This window comes from Branchiostoma floridae, chromosome 14 (assembly GCF_000003815.2).
Source record: "Branchiostoma floridae strain S238N-H82 chromosome 14, Bfl_VNyyK, whole genome shotgun sequence".
Taxonomy (NCBI): domain Eukaryota; kingdom Metazoa; phylum Chordata; class Leptocardii; order Amphioxiformes; family Branchiostomatidae; genus Branchiostoma; species Branchiostoma floridae.
In genome coordinates this window covers 14,479,427-14,503,156 of record NC_049992.1, presented here as the reverse complement: position 1 = coordinate 14,503,156, position 23,730 = coordinate 14,479,427, and the positions used below count along the sequence as shown (strand labels likewise).

Genomic DNA, 23,730 nt, shown 5'->3' with positions numbered 1-23,730 from the left:
AGGCGTGGCGTAAACTGTCGGTGCTTACTAAAAACAATAGTGCCGCGTGTTGTCAATGTTTACATCTTAAGCTTGACGTGTTCCTTACTGAAGTGTTTGTGTGAGGGCTGTTATAGTTTTGCCTCAGTCCACAAGAAGCCGAGATGCCATGAGGATTGCACGGAGAAAACGAACACCAACGGCAGAGCAGATTATACTGACAGACTTTCTCTCACATTCGTCAACCTGAGGTTGAGAAGATTATCGACTGAGAGAGAAGACAATCGGCTTGAGACCGGATTTGTGCACGTAAATCCTGACTCAGAGACGTTAACCTCCAACCCGCGACACGCTACGGTGAGGAGACTTCATGCACACTGGAGAGGGGAGAGGCACGGGCGAGCCTGTAGGGACGTGACCTGAAAGTATAAACCCAACTTCTGTTGCTATATTAACAGGATCTGCCACAGCACGGTGTACGTTTTCAAACGACGTGCGGCGATACTCCGTCCTCCGAATGTATTAGTCACAAACGGACATACCTTTTGAAAGGAAGACAGTGCCGGTACGACATCACTGGAGTAAGCTGTTAGAAAATCACGAGACGATCAGCAAAACAGACGTTGGACAGACATTTACCAAACTGCAGTCGGTTTATGACCAACAAGTGTTTGGACGCCATAATACGCCATAGGACGTTGGCCTCCTGGGACAGGTATTGTGTCACCGTTCTCTAAAAGTGTGGATAAAAAGTTCCTTGCTCCAAAATAAGGCAATTGTGTTTACCGTATGAGAAAGACAAACGGAATTTATTGTCATTGGTGGACACTGTTGCTTTATTGAAAATGAGAAGAAGCCAGAGTTTTCACTTCGGGTTTTTCTCCGCCCTGGAAATCGAAAGGCGGTCGGCGCCGGCTCGGCATAAGAACAAGGTAGAAGACGTACTGCTTAAGAGGAAAATCGAGCAGCTGAATAGAGAAAGAAGACTGTCTCTTAACGACATGAAAAGAGCCAAGGACAAACTCAAGACCAAGCAAAGAGAACTGCCTCCGCCTTTGAGTTTATACCAGGTGTATGACGACGACGTTTGTTCCGAAGATTCGGGATACAACTCAGAAATAGCAACGGCTGCTGCCAGGTCGACGACCGAAGTAACGATTCAATTTGAAGAAAATGGAGAGAATGTTCCCGTTACTTCCAGCTGCGACCGTGGACGTAGTAGCGGCTACAATACTAGTACTGATATTTCACGTCCGGGTAGCGGCCTTCCGCCGATAACCAGTCCTGATCCACTCGCCCGGCGTTCTTCAGAGTCGAGCAGGCGTGAAGAGCTAGAGAGGACCGGTGGGAGGCCCGATGACTACCAACAGGGCGGACTGAAAGAAGAGAGGTCCTCAACAACGCATGAAGAGGTGGTGAAGGGTGCAGATGCTGGGAATACGGGAACAAACGTTGCCAACATGCATACAAAACAGACTGTGGACATCAAAAGCGATCACCTGACAGTTGGCTATGTACAGAGAACCTCACTGAGTACGCCAAGACAAGTTCACCAGCCTAAGATAGCAGACGCAGACATAAAAAGCAACCAAACTGACTCAAAGGAGCATCATGAAGAGGTGTTAAAGGAAGACACGAAAACACCGCCATACTCTTTCTCCCCTATCGAACGCCTGCGCCTCTCACGACACACACCCGGGAGAAAATTTCGCCAGTCGACCTCGCAGATATCGGGAAATTTGAAAAACTCTGACAAACCCGGCATCTACTCGAGCGCTTACATCACCCAACCACCCATCTGGAAAATCTCACTCCAAGAACTGTCCCCGGAGTTCCGCAAAATTGCGTTTGGGAGAAGAACCAAGCGTAAAGACGCTTTCGCAAAGAAACTCCCCCGCTCTGATCCAACTCAAAGTGAGCACGAGTTCCAGACAAGGAAACGGAAAAGTTTCATGTACGCAGGTACGCAGGCGCGACCACAGGAAGTCCAGCCGTCATCGTACAGGACTCTAGCAAAAATACAAGTCTTGAAGACCTCGGCCTTAGACAGGAAGTGGCCTGAAGAAAAAGACTTCGTGAAAGAGGTCTTGAAGGAAAGAAAGTCGTGGAACTTGGAGAAACAGTTGCGAGACAGGGTTGAGGACTTCTTGAAGAAAGATCACTATGTCTCCACAGACAGTCTTAAGAAGGACGAAGTGGAAGAAAACTTGGAGAAGTTGCAAAAGATCTTGTCGACAAAGTAATGTGTTCATTGCTGTGTTCCTATTCCTTAACTTTTACTAAATCGTGCTTCTATCCTAGTTTACGTCTGTGATGAGAGGCTCAAATTGCATTGCTATAGTCAAAGTTAAAACGGGGTTAACTGAAGTTATCTTTCTTTACTTTATGTGTGTACATAAAAGGGTTATAAAACGATTATATAGGAATAACCACGGATAAGAATGTAAACACCCGTCTTATGAGATCTTAAAACGCTGTTTACGATAAACAATAAGGGCTGATACGGTAACAATGAGTACGTCAATCTTGTGCAATAAAAATATATTGTAGCACTTGAGAACAACAATAAGTACCAAGACGCTGAGTAATTGCTTAAACCTTGTGCCATATATTTGTTTTCCTTGGTAGTAAATCGGCCAATGGATAAGTTACGGATTCAGTGGTCGGTACTTTGATGTCTACTTGTAAGCTAACATTACATGTGCCTATAAAGTAAATCATGGACACTGTGTGTCGCATATAATTGTCACAATTTACCATTACAGCTTATTGCCTTAAACTAAAGCAATTGCGCATGGCAGTCATGAATTATCAATATGCAAGGCGACACGAAGAATTTTCGCAAATACAATCGATCTTGAATTGAAATCTTACATGGTCAAGTCCTTTTTGTTTTGTTTGCTTACAACTTGTACATCTATAATATTCTATTCAATCTGTTATATAACAGCCAGAAGAACAGCACTCCTATTAGAGTACTGGCTTTCAACATCCAAGGGCCATTGTAGCTATATTATTCAGCACCAGGGACAGGGGGCTCCAGTCGTATAGCTACTAGTATATCATAAAACAGCAAGGATAGTGGCACGAGTTTTGTAGCTATATCATTCAGCACAACAGACAGGCACACCAGTCATGTTGTCATTCAGCAACAGGGAAATCAGTATTGTAGCTAAGTCTAGTCTAGTAGCCTTATCATTCAGCACTAGGCACAGGAGGCTATTTTATGTGTCATTCAGCACCAGGGACAGGGACACCAGTCTTGTTGGTGCTTTTCTTTTCAAGTCTTTTATTGAAAACAAATTTGCCTTAAAGTGCCAAATGTTGTCTAGTTATGAAAATCAAACCTTGACCCCCCTTTTGTCAAACATTGCATCTTACGTATACACTTAATATTGCGTAATGTTTTTGATATTGGGGATTTGGAAACTGTCAAAGTGCATTTTCTAACATTTATTATGTTTTGGAACATGTGGAAAAAACAATCAGTACAGAAAGAAGGCTGTAGAAAAAAACGATCACTGCCACACAAATTTAAGGTGATATTTTTTACAACACAATAAATTACTTTCTTTACATAAATAATTAAAAACTCTCAAATGTATTGTCATATGCTACATGGAAGCATAAAGCACAGCCACAATCTGTAAATCTCTTTGCACATTTGGGAATTATTATATTCTATATAATTGATATAAAAATCTCATCTATATACATTTTTGTAGTACATATTGCTCTTGTCAGTGCCTTATTTCATGTCATCAAAACTACATTTCTTTAAAAATTGTCCATTGTAAGTGAGGTAGTTGATTGTAGTACAGTTTGGTTTCAAGCAGATTTACCAGTGGCATAGGACAGCATCAAAACCCAGCCAAGCAGTGTCCAACAGATGCCGGTTGCACACTGCTTGGCCGGCTTTTTATACTGTTCTATGCCACCGGTAAATCTGCTTGTAGATTATGATCCTACACTTAATGACATTTTATTGGAAGCTTGCTATGACATAAAGATATTTCATTTGGTAGTTGTATTTCCCTATAAACTTATTATTTAGTTGTAGGTTTGAGTAGCATTTTCCCCATTGGCTGGCTGGAGAAGGTACCGCTGTTGTAGACAGTGTTTCCCCGTACCAGCGTCCTGTGTACCACACCCTTCAGCACTTTACCCAGGTACGGGGTCACCTGTGGAGATACAGGTAAGGAGTTACACAACATTCAGCAAGTTTCCTCACTTGTTGTTTGAATACTCATTTGCTTGTGGAAAAAAAATTGCTAAGTGCTAAGTGCTATATATGATATACTATACAAAGTGCTATTCATTTCAAAGCCAATTGTTGTCATGTTATATGTAATCATACTATTTCGGACGTCTCTTTCAAACCATGTCTCTTGCCTAGAAGTGTCAATCAAGCTTTCCTTCTATTAATTCGATTGTTATAATCACTTGATTTTAGATTTGATAAAGTCTAACATCAATTCAGCCTCTGGGCTGCCAGTGTTAGCTTTTGACAGTATGTCTTCTCAATGAAAAACATTAATCATTCATAAAAAGAGTTTACGGTTCTTCTTTCTTAAAATGAAATGCTTGTAGCATCAATTCATTTTAATCTAAACAGTATTGTCATAGTTGACCTCACCTTGTTCTTATGTTGAATGATGTCTTTAGTGACTGTGAAAGTACTGTCAGGGTCCCAGATCACCAGGTCAGCATCCTTCCCGACCTCCAGTGACCCCTTCCTGTGACCCATGCCACACAGGTCAGAGGTCGCGACACACATCCAGTTTACAAGGTCACGAACTGTCAGGTTCCTCTGGGCAGCGTTAGTCCAGAACAGGGACAGGCCTGTACAGAAATCACGTAAAAAAACAAACCTCCATTGATCCATGATGCTTGTGTAGTAGTTCAGTGTGCATTAGTCAGAACAGCATTTTAGTTCATTGGCATCATTTCTGATTTCATAAGTCATGTGATTGTTCCAAATCATGAAATGGTGCCATTATGCCATTAGCTTAGCCTGGGTACCATCCTAGGTAGTTTTCCACAGCTAGGGAGTATGGGTTAGCCTGGTATCTAGCCCTATTATAGCTCCAGAGTCTCTTCTGTCCAGAAAGACGACTCGGGTAAGTTACGGCCTGTGATTCAATGAAGCTTGCCGAGGAGTGAAAAAGGGCGCGGTCCCTCAAGGTTACCAGGGCGATGGAACGGAACATGAAATTCGAACCACTACGTGTCCGCAGTTGACCCCGCTTGACCACAACGTAGCAGAACGGTCCAATGTCATAATGTAACGATACATTGCGAAAACAGGAACTGACACTATGTATGGGGCACACTCACCACTTTTGGTAAAACGTCAAAATTCTAACCGTATTAGATATTGATGAAGAATGTATCAAATATTGACATAATTCGATGCCTATGACAAAAAGAGGCCCTCGCGGAAGCCGCATAATGGTACCGTCCGAGCCCGTTCGATCGAACGGCCGAACCCTTGGGTTGTGAAATGGCGGGAAAACGACAGCGGCGCTGGCAGCGGTTCTGAAGGACTGTTACCATCGCATTTACGGGCTTCGTCCTCGGTGACAACAGTACTTTTGCTGACAATATAGACAAATTCGTATTTATAATCCCTTTTAAAAGAAATTTATCCATCGCTATTTGTTTTGATCATGAAAGGATTTCCTCTAGAGCGGATTATTGACCAAAAATTAGAAAAAAAATCCATTTTACCTATTTTTTACCCCAAAAAAGTTATGATGAATTAATATACAACAAAATAGCGACGGACAAACTAAATCAACTTGATTTTATCTGTCATCCTGTGAAATATGAGGGTCCAGAACGTTGTCTCCACCGAGGACAGGGCACATGAAATGAACCTAATATTTTTTAACCAAAATGTGTGTTTTTTAACCCAAAAATCTATCATATCAACATAATTTGTCCGGTGTTTTATTTCATTTAATTACTACTAGCACCTTGTGAAATTTCATTGCAATACGACAATGCTATCGAATTTTACAAGCATGTACCCATTTTACCTTGTCTACCGCAGTGTCACATGCCGTAATTGACCAGAGGAGACTCATGAGCTAAAATCTGGCTGGATACCAGGCTAGTAATACTGTAGTATAGGTGCCAAAGGAAAGTAACTAGGATGGCCTTCTGGCTACCATTGGCCCAATTTTTCCACAACTTTATGGTAATAACAGTCGAGATGAAGCTGTGTGATTCTCATGATATTAACATCCAATCAAAAGTGTGAATCAGCAACCTTAGAATCTAGATCATCTACACTTAAACAACAGATAAGGCATCCTTTACATTACTGTATTCTTTACTTTACTTTACTTTACTTTACATTGTACTGTTTACTTTACTGTAACCAATTTCCAGTGATTAAATAGCTCACAGCATTTTGTAATATTAGTTTGATGTGACCATTTCTGAGTACCAATACCCATCATGCAGACCTACCAAACTGTACAGAAGCCACCCCTCCCCATGCAGCTACAAAGTCCCCAGTGTCCAGTAGTTTGAGATCAGCAGTGCAGGGTGAGTGGTCTGACACAACCATGTCAATGTCTCCTGCCTCTAGTGCATGCCACAGATGCTCCTGGGTAATGTACAAAAATGCCAAAAATGTACAGTAAATCACCTTTAAGTTAGACAGCAAAGCAGCAGAGTTTGCTCAGTAAAGAACATTATCAGTGGTGTCAAATGGCTGAGTGGACAGGCTATCGGACAAGAGTCCAAGAGGTCACAGGTTCAATTCCTTTCATTCCTGGCATTGTATCCTTCAATGGGAAAGGCACTTAACAAGACTTTCCTCACTCCATCCCCAGGTGTAAAAATGGGGACCTGACTTTGCTTAGGGAGGTAGAGGCGGTGGAAAGAGTTGGATTGACTCTACCTTCCAATACCATGCCCTAGATGCTGAAGATACAAGGAGTGATCAATAAGTCCTTGGCCTGACTCAGAAATAATAAGCACAACTTACACCTCAGGTCACAGCTCTATTGTCTATTATTTTTTCCTTCTCTTTTACCTGCTGTTGCTGGGTGTGTATTAATCACAATGATTTGAATGTTGGTACATATTCGTAAAAGACTTTATAGTTTAAAAACTATATTTAATATTTTTGTTTTGTCAAACAACTATTGAAAAACATCTGGTTCTTGGTAAGGTCAAGGAGGATGCTCATAAAACCTACTTGGTTGAGTTTTACAACGAAATCTTGCATCTAATTTGTTCTGTTACGAATTGTAGTTGACCATAAATTCTCCTTCAACACCATGACAATAATATTAATAGATATTTTGACACTTTCCTAGTACAATGCTTCCAAATTTGAGTTGGGCACCTTTTTTTCTGGGTGAGGCGGGGAAGTTATTGATCACCCCTCTTAACAGTCCTCTGCCCCTACGGCCTTAAAAGAGGGACTATCCTTCCCTCCCTGCCTACCTTTTATGCAGGTCAGTTAATTAATGAACCTTTACCTGATTAGTCCTCTCTCTGATGGGAGGACAACACTTGAACTGTGTGGCCCTGTCTGGGATGTCTTCAGCACAGAATGTCAGGTAGTGATGACACGTCTCCACTGTCAGGGGTAACCCCAGCTGTCTGGCCTGCCTGATGATGGGCAGGGCTTCAGCAGAGGACAGGTGTACAATATGGCACCGAACCCTGGACATGTATTTGTAATACACATGTTAGTATTATTGACAAACAAACAGCACATGTATGTACAGGAGGGGTGGGTATTGGTACAGGAAATTCAAGTACAGGTACGGTCCAGGTCGAGAAGACCAAGTCCCGGTCTGGACCTGAACGTGGACCTAATTGTCTGTGAAAACTTGTGAATGGGCAATACTCAAAACAATAGTCCATTTCTCTACAAAGGTATCTGTTTGATGGAGTATCTGACTTCTACTCTTTATGTAAACAACAAAACACTAATGCCTCTACTAGCTTGGACCAAATTTGAATGTAGAAACATGTGAACGCCTGCTGGTACCATCTGTTTATTTCCTAATAGGCCTAAAAAATTTTCAGGTCTGTTTTTTCCAGCCTGGTCCAATAAGAAACAAAAACGGTTTTGTATAGCACCCCCAATGTATAGCATTCCTAATGAGGAAAGCCTCCAGTTCTGTACTTTGTACCGACATGTGTAACTTGTTAACATTCAAATAAAATTGGAAGGAGGTTTCTTATCTAGCAAATGAATGAGCAACTGACTGTGCACATGTATGGACATCCTTAAAAGGATGTGAATAAAGGAGATAGAATAAATTTGAAGAGTTTCCTGATACATACCCATACTGCTGACACATGTCCGACACCAGCTGTATAGCATGGTTCTCCATAGCCTTTGGTCTGGACTGCAGGAAGGTCTGGTATACCTGAGGACTGGTACTGGTCTGGAACAGGTGGGGATTTACATGTATAAATCTTACAGTTCTGACAATGTTGTTGATACAAATATCACAGTACCAGGGACAGGGGAACCAGTGTTGTAGCTATATCATTCAGCACCAAGGACAGAGACACAAGCTCTTACAGTTCTGACAATGCTGTTTATACAAATATTACAGCATCGGAGATAAGGTTACCAGTGTTGTAGCTATATCATTCAGCACCAAGGACAGAGACACAAGCTCTTACAGTTCTGACAATGCTGTTTATACAAATATCACAGGGGCAGGGGCACCAGTGTTGTAGCTATGTCATTCTGCACCAAGGACAGGGACACCAGTCTTCACATGTATGGACCTCACAGTTCTGACAGTGCTGTTTATACAAATATCTCAGGGACAGGAGCATCAGTCTTGTAGCTACACCATTCAGCACCAAGGACAGGCACACATGTCTTCACAAGGATTCACTTGTAAATTATCAATCTCACAGTTTTAACAGTGCCTATCTTAAAAACATTACAGCTGACGAAAATGGTGAAAATACTTCATGTGCCCAAATGCTGACAACTCATACAGAAACACCTACGACACACTCACCTGTGTACCAATAGGTTGGTCCACTTCAGCATGGAACTACAAAAACATGACATATACAGAAGTCAGGAAATTGTCTGTGAAGTCTGATTCCAAGTCTGCTGTTCTAACATGATATTAACAACTATTCAGCTTCATAGCATTACAAGAAATATAACTTCATGGTGTATTGTACATGTGACCTCAAGTTTACATACATCCTTTCAAAGGCATGACTTTATGATATCATACATGTACTGACAAAGACTGCTTCTTTCTAAAAATGCTCATGTAGTAAATTACTGCAGAATCTGTCCCTATATGGAATAACACTCGTGGAAAAAAACATTGCATGGGCTTTACTCACAAGTAAAACACTGTTGGTTCCCTGTAGAGCCTGCATGGCCGTGCGTAGGTCTGGCTCTGTGACATGGCGAAACTCATCCACCCCGCTGTGGATGAGGAAACACTTGAACCCAGATATACCTGCTGCTATCATGGCCCGCAGCTCCCCCTAGAGGACATGCAACATAATGCAGCCACTACTGTTTATAAAAACTTTGATTTCTTTAATCAAGTAGTACAATAAATAGAATAGAGGCAAGTTTAACGCAGTACTTAGATTGAATTGCAAAGGGCCACAAAGTGACCAATCACAATGCAGCATTCACAAACGTGGGTATTATTCGTTATGAAAATACACTAATTAAAATCTTACCTCGTTACCAGGGACCACCCCTCCCCAGAAGGCCACATCCACATACAGCTTGTCCCTTGCTGTGTCCATCTTTGTCTGGAAGGCATCTAAGGTAGTGGTGGAAGGGATGCTGTTGCTGTGGGCCAAGAAAGTAAACATAATCTGGTAACAACAATGAAAATACATGTAGCTTTACCAAAATATTGTCTTTGAAATTTTGTCTGCAAATATTACCTCTGATGTTAACATCTAAAAGAGTGATCCTAAAAATATCATTAAATCAGTTTATGAGAGCAACACTCAGGTACAGTGTTCTCTCTTACAAGACTTAAGCCTTGAATTGTCTATTGTCAGTACAAATAGTTGACCTGCACAAAAGTGTTGGTCAGGTGAAAAAATGGTACAATCTGAAAATTGGAAAAAAAGAAAAAAATCATTCATCTGCTTGAAGGGTTATAAAAGTCCAATAGTGTGGTTGTCCCAGGCACGTGAAAGTGGGAATCGGGCAAGTAAGACTTTTCCCAGTAGTGCAACCCCTTCCCACTAAAGGCAAAGTTAAGTCCTTGATGGTTGCATGTGCTGAGGATTTTGTTGTTGTTTTTCTCCAGTTCACTGTCAATTAAAGAAGCACAAAAACCTCTGCATTAGTCTTAGTTATCAGACTGATCCCATGACTTTGTTTGTAAACAACCTTTATACCTACAGAAAATATGACAAATAATTTCGGGCAAGTGAAAAGTTGGTTCAGGCAAGTACATTTTTAATGTACTTGCCCGATAGGACAAGTAAATTTCAGAAAACTTGTCCAACCCTGAGAGGTGACTCACAGAGGCATGTCCACGATAGTGGTGATCCCTCCAGCTGCTGCGGCCCGGGTGGCAGTGACGTAACCCTCCCACTCTGTACGGCCGGGTTCGTTAACGTGAACATGGCTGTCAACAACGCCGGGCATCACATACAAGTCTCCCGCGTCTATCACCTGTAAGGTTACCCATAGAAGGTCATGATTAAATAGATCAATTCTCCGACACTGTGTGACTACAACTATGAAATATGTAAATGATTGAAATTTTAAAATACAGTCAAACCTGTATTAGCGGCCACCTTTGCATAACGGCCACCTGCCCATAGTGGCCACTTTTTGTCGGTCCCTTGGATTCGTAATGATTAAGAAATAGGCTTAGCGGCCACCTGTCCAACGCGGCCACGGCCACACGAATTCCGGTCCCGCAGGTACAAAAACACTGCCGATAACGGCCACGCGGACCGCTGATCTATGTTTCGTCATGCGTTCGGCCATATACAGCGGCCGTATCGTCACCCTACGCCGGATTTAAAACCTCTTTGACTTATTTTCAAAACAAAACCTCGTAAACTGGCGCTACCCATACCCGATGACAAACGAGGTCATATAAGGTCAATAGACGACACCAATATTATGGAGGTAAATTGTGTTAAAGTTACGTTCTAATACACTATCGCTTAGGTTAATTTACATCACAAAAACTTTCTAAATAAATTGTTACAAAGACAAAATGATATGAGCTTCAGACTATGGTGGATTGTATTCTTACATTTATTAAGAGATAAGTCTAAAATGACGAGACTTTTCTTGAGAGTACCACATTAGCATAATGGGCGAATCTGACGTGTGAACGCGAGCAGGAACACACGGACGGCGAAGCATCAAAGGATACAAGACGAAAGATCAAAGAAATATGACGATACCGGTATCTTCAGACAATATCAACTGTAGAACTTTTTATAGTTTTTGTTTTCTTAATACATATAGTGTAAAAATCATTGCAGTACATGTACAGTACTGTATTATGTGAATAAAGATCAGTGGGTACTAAAACCATGTGTAACTTATTGCTTGTGGTCAATTAATTAGCATATTCTCTATAGTGACCACCTCTCTATAGTGGCCAATTTTGACCAGTCCCTTGAGTGGCCGCTATAGACAGGTTTGACTGTAATAGAGAAGTACAACCATCTTGCAATCTAGTAAGCTAAAAGAACTCATGGTATGACACATGTTGAAGAAAAATGCAAGAAAATTATTTTAAGCCCACAGTTAAGAATTTAAGTTAGACTATTAAAAAATAAGGTTGCATATAACGTTATAAAGTTTATGTTATAATGATTCTAATGAAATTTAACCAACGAAATTATGGTATTTAAAGATTCCATAAATTAACTTAGCGGGAAGCTAAGTTCTCCATTGTTCATTCATATGTTGTTGTTGTTTTCTTTGTTTGTTTTTTTCTTTCCGCGGCGAAAGACACTCAGACGGACATTAGATTTCTGTCCGTCCGGGTCGACCATGCCATACCGTGCTAGCGAGATACACTGGGGGAAAGAGTATCGGATGTAGCCATATCCGAGCAGGGATATTTGCGTATTTGTAACAAATCCTAGCGAATGCAAACGGATTCGAGTTGGATCCCTAAAATATCCGAAATTTGGATTTTTGGGATCCGGAATGAAAAGACTCAAACATATCCCAAAATGGGATTTTCCACGGATGCGAAGTCGTTTTTTTAGGGATTTCTTTGAATAGCTGGAATGATCGGATCGCAAAGAATCCCCAAACGGTATTTCCCTCGGATACGAAGTCGTTTTTCAAAGGATTTCTTCGAATACCTGGAATGAACGGGTCCCAAAACGGCCTTTGCCGCGGATGCGAAGTCGTTTTTATAGGATTTTCCTCGTATATTTGTCATGGTCGGATCCTAAAGAATCCGAATACGGAATTTGCCGTGGATGCGAAGTCGTTTTTATAGGATTTTCCTCGTATATTTGGCATGGTCGGATCCTTAGAAATCCCAATGCGGTATTTGCCGCGGATGCGATTCGTTTATTAGGGATTTCTTCGTATGATCAGATCATAAAGAATCCAAAACGGGATTTTCTGCAGATACAAAGTCACTTTAATGAATTTTCCGCACATTTGACAAATCAGAATATCATGTGTGCCCAATTACTTTCTTATAAAAGGCTAACACGATTTGAAATGGAAAAGAATGCACAGAATAATCTTATTCTAAACCAGTCCTGAGAAGAACTAAACGACGTAATGTCATCGAGGCCGAATCCTGTCTGCCACATGATATGTATACAGATACAATATTGCAACAAGAGTGGGTTATACCAGGTATGTACAGAGAGTCCCTGTTATCTAATTATGTTAAGGGAAAGTTGAATCCTTTAACCGCCAATATCACATGACTTCTTATACTTCCAAATAGAATATAGGATCAAACGTGAATACAATTTGACTTTTATGTAAAGCTGACATGGGAGTCTGTGGCTAATCTTGCTTCTACGAATATCTGTTTCTATTACAAATCAAAGTCTTCGCGATGTCCAACTCTAAGGAATTTCCACATTCGGCTACAGGATACAAAGAGTGAATCCAGCTTGTAAAGTACAACTAACATGACTTATAGTATCAGTATGTACAGCTTCTCGTAACAGCACAAAGTCTCCTTTCTACTAGTGACAGTGCTTCGCTTCTTTTCAGGCTAGTTACGCCCTGATCCCTCCCAGCTCAATTCCTTCTGTGCCCTTCCTGTAGTCCAGTGTTCTCCCAGCTGTTGACACGGCCAGAGAATGTCGACCCGCCTTCTGAAAAAGAGAAAGAATAATCCCATCAAATTTTGAGATAGCTAAAGCATCCATGTTTGATGGATGCGTCCGTCAAAGTAATTAGGATGTATATGAAAAGAAATGGAGATTGGCTTGTTATACAACAGGAACAAATGCATCTGATTGTGGTATCGCCATTATCACCGTTACATTCCGCATTATCATACCAAAAAAGTCCCCCGGGAGGGCGCGGCAGAAACTGTCTAGCGTTGCATAATTAGTGACAAGGTGTGATCTGCTTCCCCGGCCGGACTTTGCATTGTGCACGAGACAAACACGTAAACACCGTTGGAACAGAATGTTCCTATGCGAATAAATACCAGGCTTGAGACAAACATATGTGTATACAAGTACTGTTTTGATGATGATTCAAATTTTTCCCAAATAAGTCAACAGTTACTCAGCGAGTATCATGCTTGTGACTTGTGTTTTGTAAGGCTCCGTTATGTCGTTTTCTGATAAGTTTCTGTTCAGCCCAAGCATACCAAAGGCGCTACTAACTACTAGCCAACAAGGAATGTAGTCACAAAGACGAATACAAAGTGGGTATTGTTTGGAAACAATCATTGTATAAAACATACCTCGCCGTGAGATCCGCAGGACAGTGATGTAAAATAGCTCCAGGACGCCGAACTACAAAACAGGGCTGGCTGTTTCAGTCCCTCGATCGCCGTCCCGTCCGTCGACTGCCACTTGAGTTTGGTCACCGCCTCAACATCACCCTACTACAGAAGTTCACACACGTGTGTACAAATCCATATCCCGAGTTCAACGTTTCAAAACTCAAAGTTTGAGGTACAAAAAGATTGCGGCCCTCACGGACAACGCTGACTATCTCCGCTTTATTTTTAAACTGACTGATGTGCAGTCTGATTGGTCAGAGAGACAACGATTGGATTACCCACAATACACCGCCCCAATGTACGGATGCAAAAAAATACAGAGTCGCATATTTAAGATATCCCAAGATTACCAACAATGCACTGCTCCAATGGAATCCCCTCCACTGGAGCAATCCACTGGAGCAGTGCATTGTTGGTAATCTTGCCACGAATGCAGAAAAAAACCATTTCGCATCCTTACGAATCCGAGTATCCTGGTATCTAGCGTAACGTGGATTGTCTCACTTGTATTGACGTTACAAACTGTGGTGTCCGAGGTACAAAAAGGGGGAAAGATATGACCAATCTAAAAAATAAAATATATGCTCAAAAACAAGAGTGCTAGCCACGCATACATAAAAAGTAAGTATTCTTACGGAAGCTGTGTTAGCATCCGCCACGAAGTAAGTAAGCAAACGAATTCCGTGTTTGCATCCACCGCGAGTTTCGGATACCAACGAATGCGTTACGGATGTGTATGGGATTCGTGATTATCCGTCAGCATCCGTCAGGATGTTGCAAATTCGTATCCTTGGTATTCGTCTGCATCTGAAGACTTTTCGCTGATAAACAAGAATCCTGACCACGTATTCTTTCGTTTGCGTTAAAACTAAGTATCCATACGAATACAATGTTTGAATCAGTTAGTGGCTTACAGATACTAACGAATCCGTGATTATAAGTAAGTATCCATACGAATGCAGTGTTAGCATCCGTCACGAAGTACTGAGTATACGGGTTCTGTGTTTGTATCCACCGATGAGAGTTGCGGATACCTACGAATGCGTTGCGAATGCAAGTGGGATCCGTCATTTTTTGGGATCCGTGATGGTTTTTGGGATCCGTCAGCATTTGTCAGCATACGTCAGCATCCGTCCGGTGTTGCAAATTGGAATCCGTCAGCATCCGTCTACATATTCGGTCTTTTCGTCTAGTGATATTCTACCCTGCAGATTCGATGGTATTGCCAAAGGCCATGCAAGTACTAGTATGTATGACATACGTATCGGCCTGCCATGAATGTGCTGCTTGGTTTATGCATGGCTTATTAGCAGGAATAAAGGACCTGTAATGTGCCCTGCACAACGTATTTGTAGACGTCTATTCAACCAAAGACCTCCGCGATTCAACTTGTACTATATCTGCAAGGTAAAGAGAAAACATTTAAGGTATCCTTGCGTACGTGTATTCGATGGATATCAGTCACACTTCGTTTCTCTTAGTGAACGCGGCGCGTACGAAAGGGTCCAAACGTTGTGGTGTCTTTCCTCCCAGTAGGTAGGGGTAGGTTGGACGGCATGCTAAAGACCTTATGATTAGGCGGTCGAGAAACACTGGGCAAGTTCCAAGGACGTTATCGTCCTTGGTAAGTTCAGAGCATAACAACGTTACAATGCCAGCAGTTGAAGGAAATCTTCATCTCACAATCCGCACTACCACACGGCAATATTGCAATGTAATTGTGGAATATAGGTTTTTTTGTGCGTAGAAATGTAACAAAGAAATTTTGTTTGACACGGGTGAGCGCAAGGCATCATGGGGCAGCAAAGAAAGAATTCTTCAGCTTGACCAATCAGAGCGTAGACCATAGCGGGGAACCCCCTACAGCTGTAGGATCAACCAATCAGAGGTGCGTATTGCGGTCACGTGTACGTCTTGCAAGCTTGCAGACGCTGTGCGTCATGGTGGCCGGAGTCGATTTAGCACCGTATTTGACTGGGAAAATGCCCGGACACGATGTTTATCAGACGCGCTTAGATGTCTGGTCTCTCGATACAAAGAGGGTTAGTCTCCTTGTCAGATACAAGTCCTGTCATGGCGTTCTCAATTTCAGAATGAAAAATCAATAATTACATGCGGCAAGGAATCAAACTGTGACTGCAAATGGTGGTAACTTTTTTCCAATAGAATTCCGTGACTTTTTTCTTCGAATCAAGGACATTATATAGCGCTGAGCTGTATTAGGAGGTTAACATTTCCCCGGCGTGCGGAGCTAGCTGCAAGCGTAAAAAGTCTTGGAATTGGGCGGGCAGTCTTCAGTCCCAGTGCCATAGAGATCTATGAAATCCAGAATCATCGGTGCAGAGATCTGCCGTGGGGTGGGAGGCGGTTGCATGTGGAAAATTGCTTACGAGTCGAAATTTCAAGGTATCTTCGTGGAATAAACTTCAACAAAATTGTATCCCTCTTTGATATATGTAAACTGACTAATATTTTATCTAATTGATTCCAAATGGGAAGATTCCAAGCTACCCCGATGGAGTGAGTTTGTGGCTCATAACCCCTGACTTAATGAATCAAAATCTCAATAATTTTGCATTCCGAAAAGAAATGTTCCTTTCAACATACCACAATGGAACTGCATTTGCATTTTGAAACTCATTCAGTATAATTTTATCAACAGACTTGAATTAGCGAAGGCCAGCTTAGTAGCGAAATGGACCATTGTTTTGAGTATCGCCCCTTCATACCATTGAAACTGTTCTGAAACTCATCTGGTAAAAGTTTTAACATCTATTATCATAATACCGGTACGTTTACGATGATTTCTCTAGCCATACTGATTTGACAAATTGTCAACGCATCATTTTCTCCAGTTACATGTTGCTGTTATAGGTTACCCTTGCCACTTCTTCTGTGTAACTTTTCTGCCACTCTTGTCCTGCTAAAAGCGTAATATTGTAATTGTAACACGCCGCGGAATTACACGGCGAACGGGCGCGTGGTTGGGAGGGGGTACAAAATACCGGTAGGAAGAAACACGGCACAATTAACTGCCGCTATGTACATTTATACATCCTCTGATGTTCCTTCCTTTTCTGTCAGTAAATGCATAAAACATAAACCTGCATGAGCATACAAAATGTCATGAGAAAACGGACGTATACTGTCAAGAATTTTCATTTAACTTCTGTCCGTCACAACCGCTATGACGTAACACTTCACTGCTAGCGTAGATATAAAAATGGCAGGAAAATGGCTGAATGGCTGCGTACGTTCAATTTTGCCCATTCAGTCGTAGATCCGGGCTATTATGCAACGGTTCTTCACACTTTTACATGAGTTGTAGGTCACCAACAGAAATTCAAGATTGTTGTTGAATCATGTTCGTCTTGTGCCGTGAGCATGTGTAATTATGATCTATATAAATTTGGCAATGAATGTGACAGTGTGTTCGTCCCACGACGAGCTGCCTACCCCGAAATTTAAAAAAAAGTATACTGAAAACTTTTGGCCTTGTTGTCTTCGAATGCATTGTTATCGATGCTTTGTAAATGGTGTATTGGACACCTAGATGTCTGAAGTGTGCACAGCTCAGAAATAACTATTGTTGCATGTGTAGATCTCTTTAAGTTCCAGTATTTTTAATCTACCGGTATAAGTCTTACTACCGGTATTATGCCAATGCATGTTACCTACACAATATAAGTAAGCGAAAGACCAGCTTTTTTTAAAAGCACTTGTTTTTTTTTGGCCGGAATCGCCTGGCTTTAGTCGCCACGCCCCTTTATTTCGCATGCTGGACGTAATGTTACTTACTCATAATGTTATTATCAAACTTATAATGATCACGAGGAAAGTTGTAAGCTCCAAAGTTGCTTAGTCAGTAGCCGACATGCAAGATTCTTACAGCGACGTCCAGGACGAAGAAAACGTCAGAGCAAAGTCCAATAAATTTTTGGTCAATGATTGCCACTTGTAGCCCGGCCGCTGCCCGGGCCTTGCGAGCTTGGACAAAAAAACAGTAAATAAGACGCCACTAACCTCCAATCCAGCTCCAAACGAGGAAGAGTTGCCTTTTCTAATCTCTGCGATGACTCCATCCTTGATGCAGATCTCTGCTGGACATATTTCGTCCGGTAAAACAACTCTTCGTCCCCGGACAACTTTGTCAAAGTTTACCTGGGACGCCATCTTGATCTAGGTCAATGTGTACAGTACTACAGCGTCCTCTAGCGGAATATTTCAGTATTGTAGCCTAGTTGATTATTTGGAAGATGGCTATTGGTTAAACATCATTCATTACTGTAAACCAATAAGAGCAAAGCAAGCACGCACTATCCGAAAAGTTTGACCTGTCCAAAATTTTGACCAATCATGTTATCATGAAGCCATTATGTTAGCCAATCACATCAAAGTTACTTTTCCAACCTATCGAAACACCTGCAGTTTATTCATTGAACACAAGGCGTCGCTGCAGGTCCGTGAACTGACGCGTGAAGACGATGGCATGGTGAGACATTTATAGCCTCCTTGCTCACAGTGTTTTCAGTCGTAACGTTAAAGTTACTTCTACTCGTGGTGATTAACAGTATAAACCATCATCAGGATATCGTTTGGAATCAGTGGTGCAAGCGAACAGGTATTCTTTTCCTTTGACTGTACGAAAGTCGCTGAACTCTGTTGTGTCAACAAGGGATCACAAAGCTTTTGTATCTTCTGGATACAGCCCCTATAGTACTCACTTCACAACTGTATTAAAGTGCAGGATAGGTACTAGTATGTTGGACCTTTTGGCAATTTTATTAGTAATAAACGATCCCACATCAAAAGGACTCTAGTTCTGTAGTTGCAGATTGTTCAACCACCTGTTATGACTTTGTTCTTTACTGGTTAACAGCAAAGTCTTCTGAAATTTGCACCACAATACCACATAATTTGTTTCTCCATAATCATCATAACATTAATCATAGACAAACCATTTTTCTAAACCACCAATTTATTACAGTGCATCTCATGTAAACAAAATGAAGTTCCGTTTGTAAGACAAAGCTGTGAGGTTTACTTTTAGATATATTACAAATACATGTAACTTTTACACACAAGTTGAGAATAATCCTGCAAGAACTATCTCCCATGTGGAAAGAAATCCTGCCCATCAAGCCAAATGTTAATCAAGTATACATGTATATATTGCACACACTTTGTTAAAATATATCCCTTCAGGCTCTACACAATTATGTTATAGTGGGCATCGCATACACAAATAAAGGCATTTCATAAGCTTAATACATGTACGTAATGATCTATACCAATACATATACAATTTGTAGATCTTCCTATTGATAAACAGAGCTTGAGCATTCAAAAAGTATGTACAATCAAGGCCATATTACCTCATTGGTACAGTATACTGGAAACCATTCAAGTGGTAGTCACAATCCAATTTGTGCTGCAAAACTGTATGCCCATGTACCAGTACAAACAGACTTCTGTTCTTCAAATATATTCAGGCTTTACACAACAATACATCATTAAGATCTGATACAAACAATTAATGTACTAACGTTATATATAGTGATCTAGATTATATGAAGCAGTGCAACTTATGACCAAATGGTATGTGATAGATACTTAAAACATTAACCAAAAGTGATAGCCACATTGTATTTGTGTTACAGACATTTTATGAAGTTTATGTAATGACCTAAATACTACAAATCAGTGCAAAATACAATCAAAATGTATGTATTAGACACACGAAACATTAAACAAAAGTGGTAGCCACATTGTGTTTGTGTTACAGAAAATTCATGAAGTTTATATAATGATCTAAATGCTATGAATCAGTGCAACATATGAAGCAGTGCAACTTATAATCAAAAGGTATGTTATAGATACCTAAAACATTAACCAAAAGTGGTAGCCACATTGTGTGTTACAACTTACAGACATTTTATGAAGTTAATATAACGGTAGCAATCTAAATGCAACGAAGCAGTGCAACAATCAAAAAGTATGTATTAGAGACACAAAACATCAATTGAAAGTGGTAAAACCACAGTGTTACAAACCTGTGTGTACAGACTCATGCCTTAGCGGCATTTGGATCTCTATACAGCACCCTCCCTACGATGTCCCAAATACCATCCATGTACACATACAGCACACCCCTGTAGTCATAATTATAAGCTGCCCAAAATGAATCTAACATCAACTCCTTTGTTTTCTGACCTTGAACACGTAAGTACTGCTGCATGCTCTGAGCTGCTTCCCTACTCTTAACTCCAGCATATACAATACCTGGTATAACAACATGTTGGACAATGTGGCTCTGCATGAAGTTAGTATATGCTGTTGCCATGGCAACTCTAAACATGAGAAGCAGTTCCCTCATCTTCTGAAAGGTGGCTCTGCTTAGATACAATGATCTATTAAAGGCTGCGATGCCCGCAACCCTTGCCACTGACAGAAGATGGAGAACTGCTACATACCCGCTAGTAGCTGCCTTTTTCAATGATTTGACAGCATTGCCAGTTGCATGTCCCACCCACGAGTTAAGCAACAAGGTCCACCATTCCCTTAGCACAAAAGATGTGTAGGACCACAGAAGGCGCACGGATGACAACACCATTTTAAGAACCTCCGGCACTTTGATTACAAACAGCCAGTATAGAAATTTGAAGAGAGACAGCACAATGGTCCTCACCACCTTGTATGCAAACACTGCAGTCTCATATAAAACTCTACAAGCTAGCCAGTATATGTTGTACAATAGCTTTGCTGAAGGCACCAGTACATTATTGTAGGTACAAACACTAGACACTCTTGCAAAGTCTCTGAAGTTACAGGCTGTAGGAGAGTAGTACAGAGTTATAGGGAGTGTGAAAAATAGAAACTCTAAGGCACTCCACAACAGTTTCACTGCCACTATACTTGCATGCTTAGTGTACAAAGCTGAGATCTTTGCACAGTCCACTCCCTTTATAGCAATCTTATAGCTCACATTCCTGATGGTACATGCAAGCTGTGAGTACCACACTGCAATGGCTGCCTCTCCCAACCCCACAAACACCGTGTACAAGCTATGTGCAACTAGCTTAGGCAAGGTGTTAAAGGTAAACAACAGTCCTTCCAAACTTTTCTGTCTGGTGAGTTGCACGGGTCTTGAGTACCACACAGATACTGTCACGTCCCTCAAGAAGACTGGAAGGGTTACGAAGGCGAAGTACGACAAGACAGACACATCTTCACACAGTTCAGTCATGAATCGGGAATGCCAGGCTCTGTGTGCCACTTCCTTGCCGATGTGGTACACTCTCGTGGTGAAACTTAAGGCATGTGCGGGGAACGTATTGATGAGATAGTTCGCAGCACTCATGGTCCCTTGCCTAACCATGGCCATTGCGGGACTGTCCCAAATCATTGTAGCAAGTGTCATCACCCTCTGCAAGGCCCCATACACCACCCTCTTTACCCTGCCTGATGACTCGAACACACTGTTATACAGAAACATGACAGCCACTGCAGCTCCATTGTATAACTTTTGCGCGCACATCATCATCGGTCCGCGAATGAATGCTTTCGCATCTTGAAGAAAAACTTTCCCCAACTTCTTCAGGTCCGCCGGAAGTACGCGGTAGCTGTCGCGGAAGAGCTGATACGACCCGTGGAATGTCACCATCAGGCTGACAATGGTGATCGTCTTTGTAGCTGTCACTACGGAAGGCTGTGTTGCCGGGCGGGGCTCGCGTAGTGATGAGGATGAGTCTGGATGCTCCGTTATCTCATCTTCGACTTGATCCTCCCATGACAACTCCAGGTCTCTCTTCCTCCGAGCCTCACTGTCTGTACTCTCATCCCTCTCCTGATCGTCACTCATGTCTGTGTTTCCCAATAGCCTGTGAAAGTTCTCAATGGCCATTTTCAACTGCTCTTTGTTTACCTTCATATCCTTGCGGCAGAAAGGACAACGAAAGGACCTCTCCCCACTTTGCTCCAAGTAGTCGACGACACATCTTGCGTGGGTGGCCTTCTTGCACCTCGTACACTCATAAGGACATGATGACTTCAGGTCCTCTAAACAGATACAACACTCACTCTCGTTGCCTTTCTGGAGTTCCTTGAAATAGTGCAGGCAGACGAAAAGCAGCCACGCTAGGAAACACAAGACGTAGGAGGTGTCCTTAAGAAGGAGAACCGTACCGATACCGGACAGTAACAGGACATACGGCCGCCAGACGAGTCTCGGCAGGTGTGCTCGGTGGTGAAACAGGTACAACGACACACCTGTTAACGTCAGAAGCAACTGCGTCTCTCCCATGGCCAACATTTTGAAGTTTTACACTCAGAATTTCAAGTCTATAGTGCTTCTTCGCAGTTTTACCGTCGCTTGAGAAACACAATGCTCCTTCTGAACGTCCATATGAACACCTACGTGTCCCTAGATATTGTAATGACTCACGGTTAGTGTTATTTTAGCGCACACGTCATGCGCCATCCGTCATCAATGTTTGGGTTTCCAGTTCAACGAACCAGTGAACTTTGACACAGATCACGAGGTCACCCGGATGAATCCATTTCTACACGTGACAGGGGGTTCGTGGCTCCGATGTCATAAATGTGCTTTTGGTTGAATAAACAGAACGTTACAACATATGTGGAAATTTTTGTATTGCGTACCTTTTTTTCACGGAAATTAATTTCAAAATTATTCTAATGTCAGGTTTAGGTGGGATTTTGAGGGTTTACATTAATCATAGGCATTGACCGTTACACTTAGACAAGCAGGACAGACTGAAAAATAGATAGGGAGAGTTAAAAATAAAAATAAAAGATCATTTTAAATGTACATAATCAGCATGATTCTCCGTTAGCCGCGTTCAGACAGACAGACAGACAGACACGCGCTACTGCAAATACTAAGTATAACGCCATTAATATTTGATGGTGGCATGAATAAATAAGTTATGAGTAATAATAGTGGTGTTTACCTAAGGCAACTCGAAGAATGCAGTGATCTGTGAAGCGTATGTAAAGGTAACTCTGAGGCTAACTTTAGTCATTAGTGCTTTTCATTGCAGAGGTAACGTTACCGATATGACAAAAGAGTTACTAAAGTGAACTACGACAGCAGTATGATACTTGACAAAGCAGGGTGTGTCAAACAAGCTGACCATATATTACTGGCCTTTTTACATGGCAGTCGCTCTTTGTCAAAACGCACTAGTACTGCTGATATAATGCCCAGAGCTTTTTATTTCCTAAAGGCAGGGAAGACTCAAAAAGAGAATACTGACAACGCTTTTGAGAAAGTTAACAGCGCAAACAAGAAAATTTAGGCTCTGAATAATTTAGTACTAAAATTAATGTCTTATCTAGTCTAAGGCTACTGTTTGGTAGGTGATATCAATTACCCATAGACGTCACTCTGCTTTGAACACTGAAGAATGGAGCAAACTCCTGGATTTTACAAGAGGTTTAGCAACAGAATGAAAATGATACCCGGAAATTGAATATCTAAATAATTAAGCAGTCTATCAGAAGGAAAGTTGACTTGAATCCTGCCTTTAGTCCAGTTAAATCCAGTTAAAGAAATAATTTCGGGGCTACACATAAATGCGATGCTCACCACACATGTACATGTATGTACTTGTGCTCAAAGACGCGGGTATCCCTTTGCTGTACGTCTTTCTGAGTTAGTTCGTTAGAGCAAGGAGCTTTTTTTTTTTTATAAAAGCTCATTGGTTAGAGTTAGATCATGTCTTATATGTGACAACTTTTAAGCTTGATTTCTCTCAAGTTGCCGGGA

At 41.5% G+C, this 23,730-nt stretch overlaps 1 protein-coding gene across 1 annotated transcript; it reads right to left on the bottom strand.

The window, feature by feature from the left end:
• Window positions 1-2,954: 2,954 nt before the first annotated feature.
• On the bottom strand, window positions 2,955-18,166 carry LOC118430696 (allantoinase, mitochondrial-like). The gene is made up of 10 exons (XM_035841689.1): window positions 17,964-18,166; window positions 10,494-10,645; window positions 9,688-9,802; window positions 9,337-9,483; window positions 8,994-9,029; window positions 8,296-8,399; window positions 7,479-7,665; window positions 6,457-6,595; window positions 4,616-4,821; window positions 2,955-4,160 (listed from the first exon to the last, which is right to left on the bottom strand). The coding sequence occupies exons 1-10, from the start codon at window positions 18,111-18,113 to the stop codon at window positions 4,026-4,028; spliced, it is 1,371 nt and encodes a 456-aa protein (XP_035697582.1). The 5' UTR covers window positions 18,114-18,166; the 3' UTR covers window positions 2,955-4,025.
• Window positions 18,167-23,730: the final 5,564 nt, after the last annotated feature.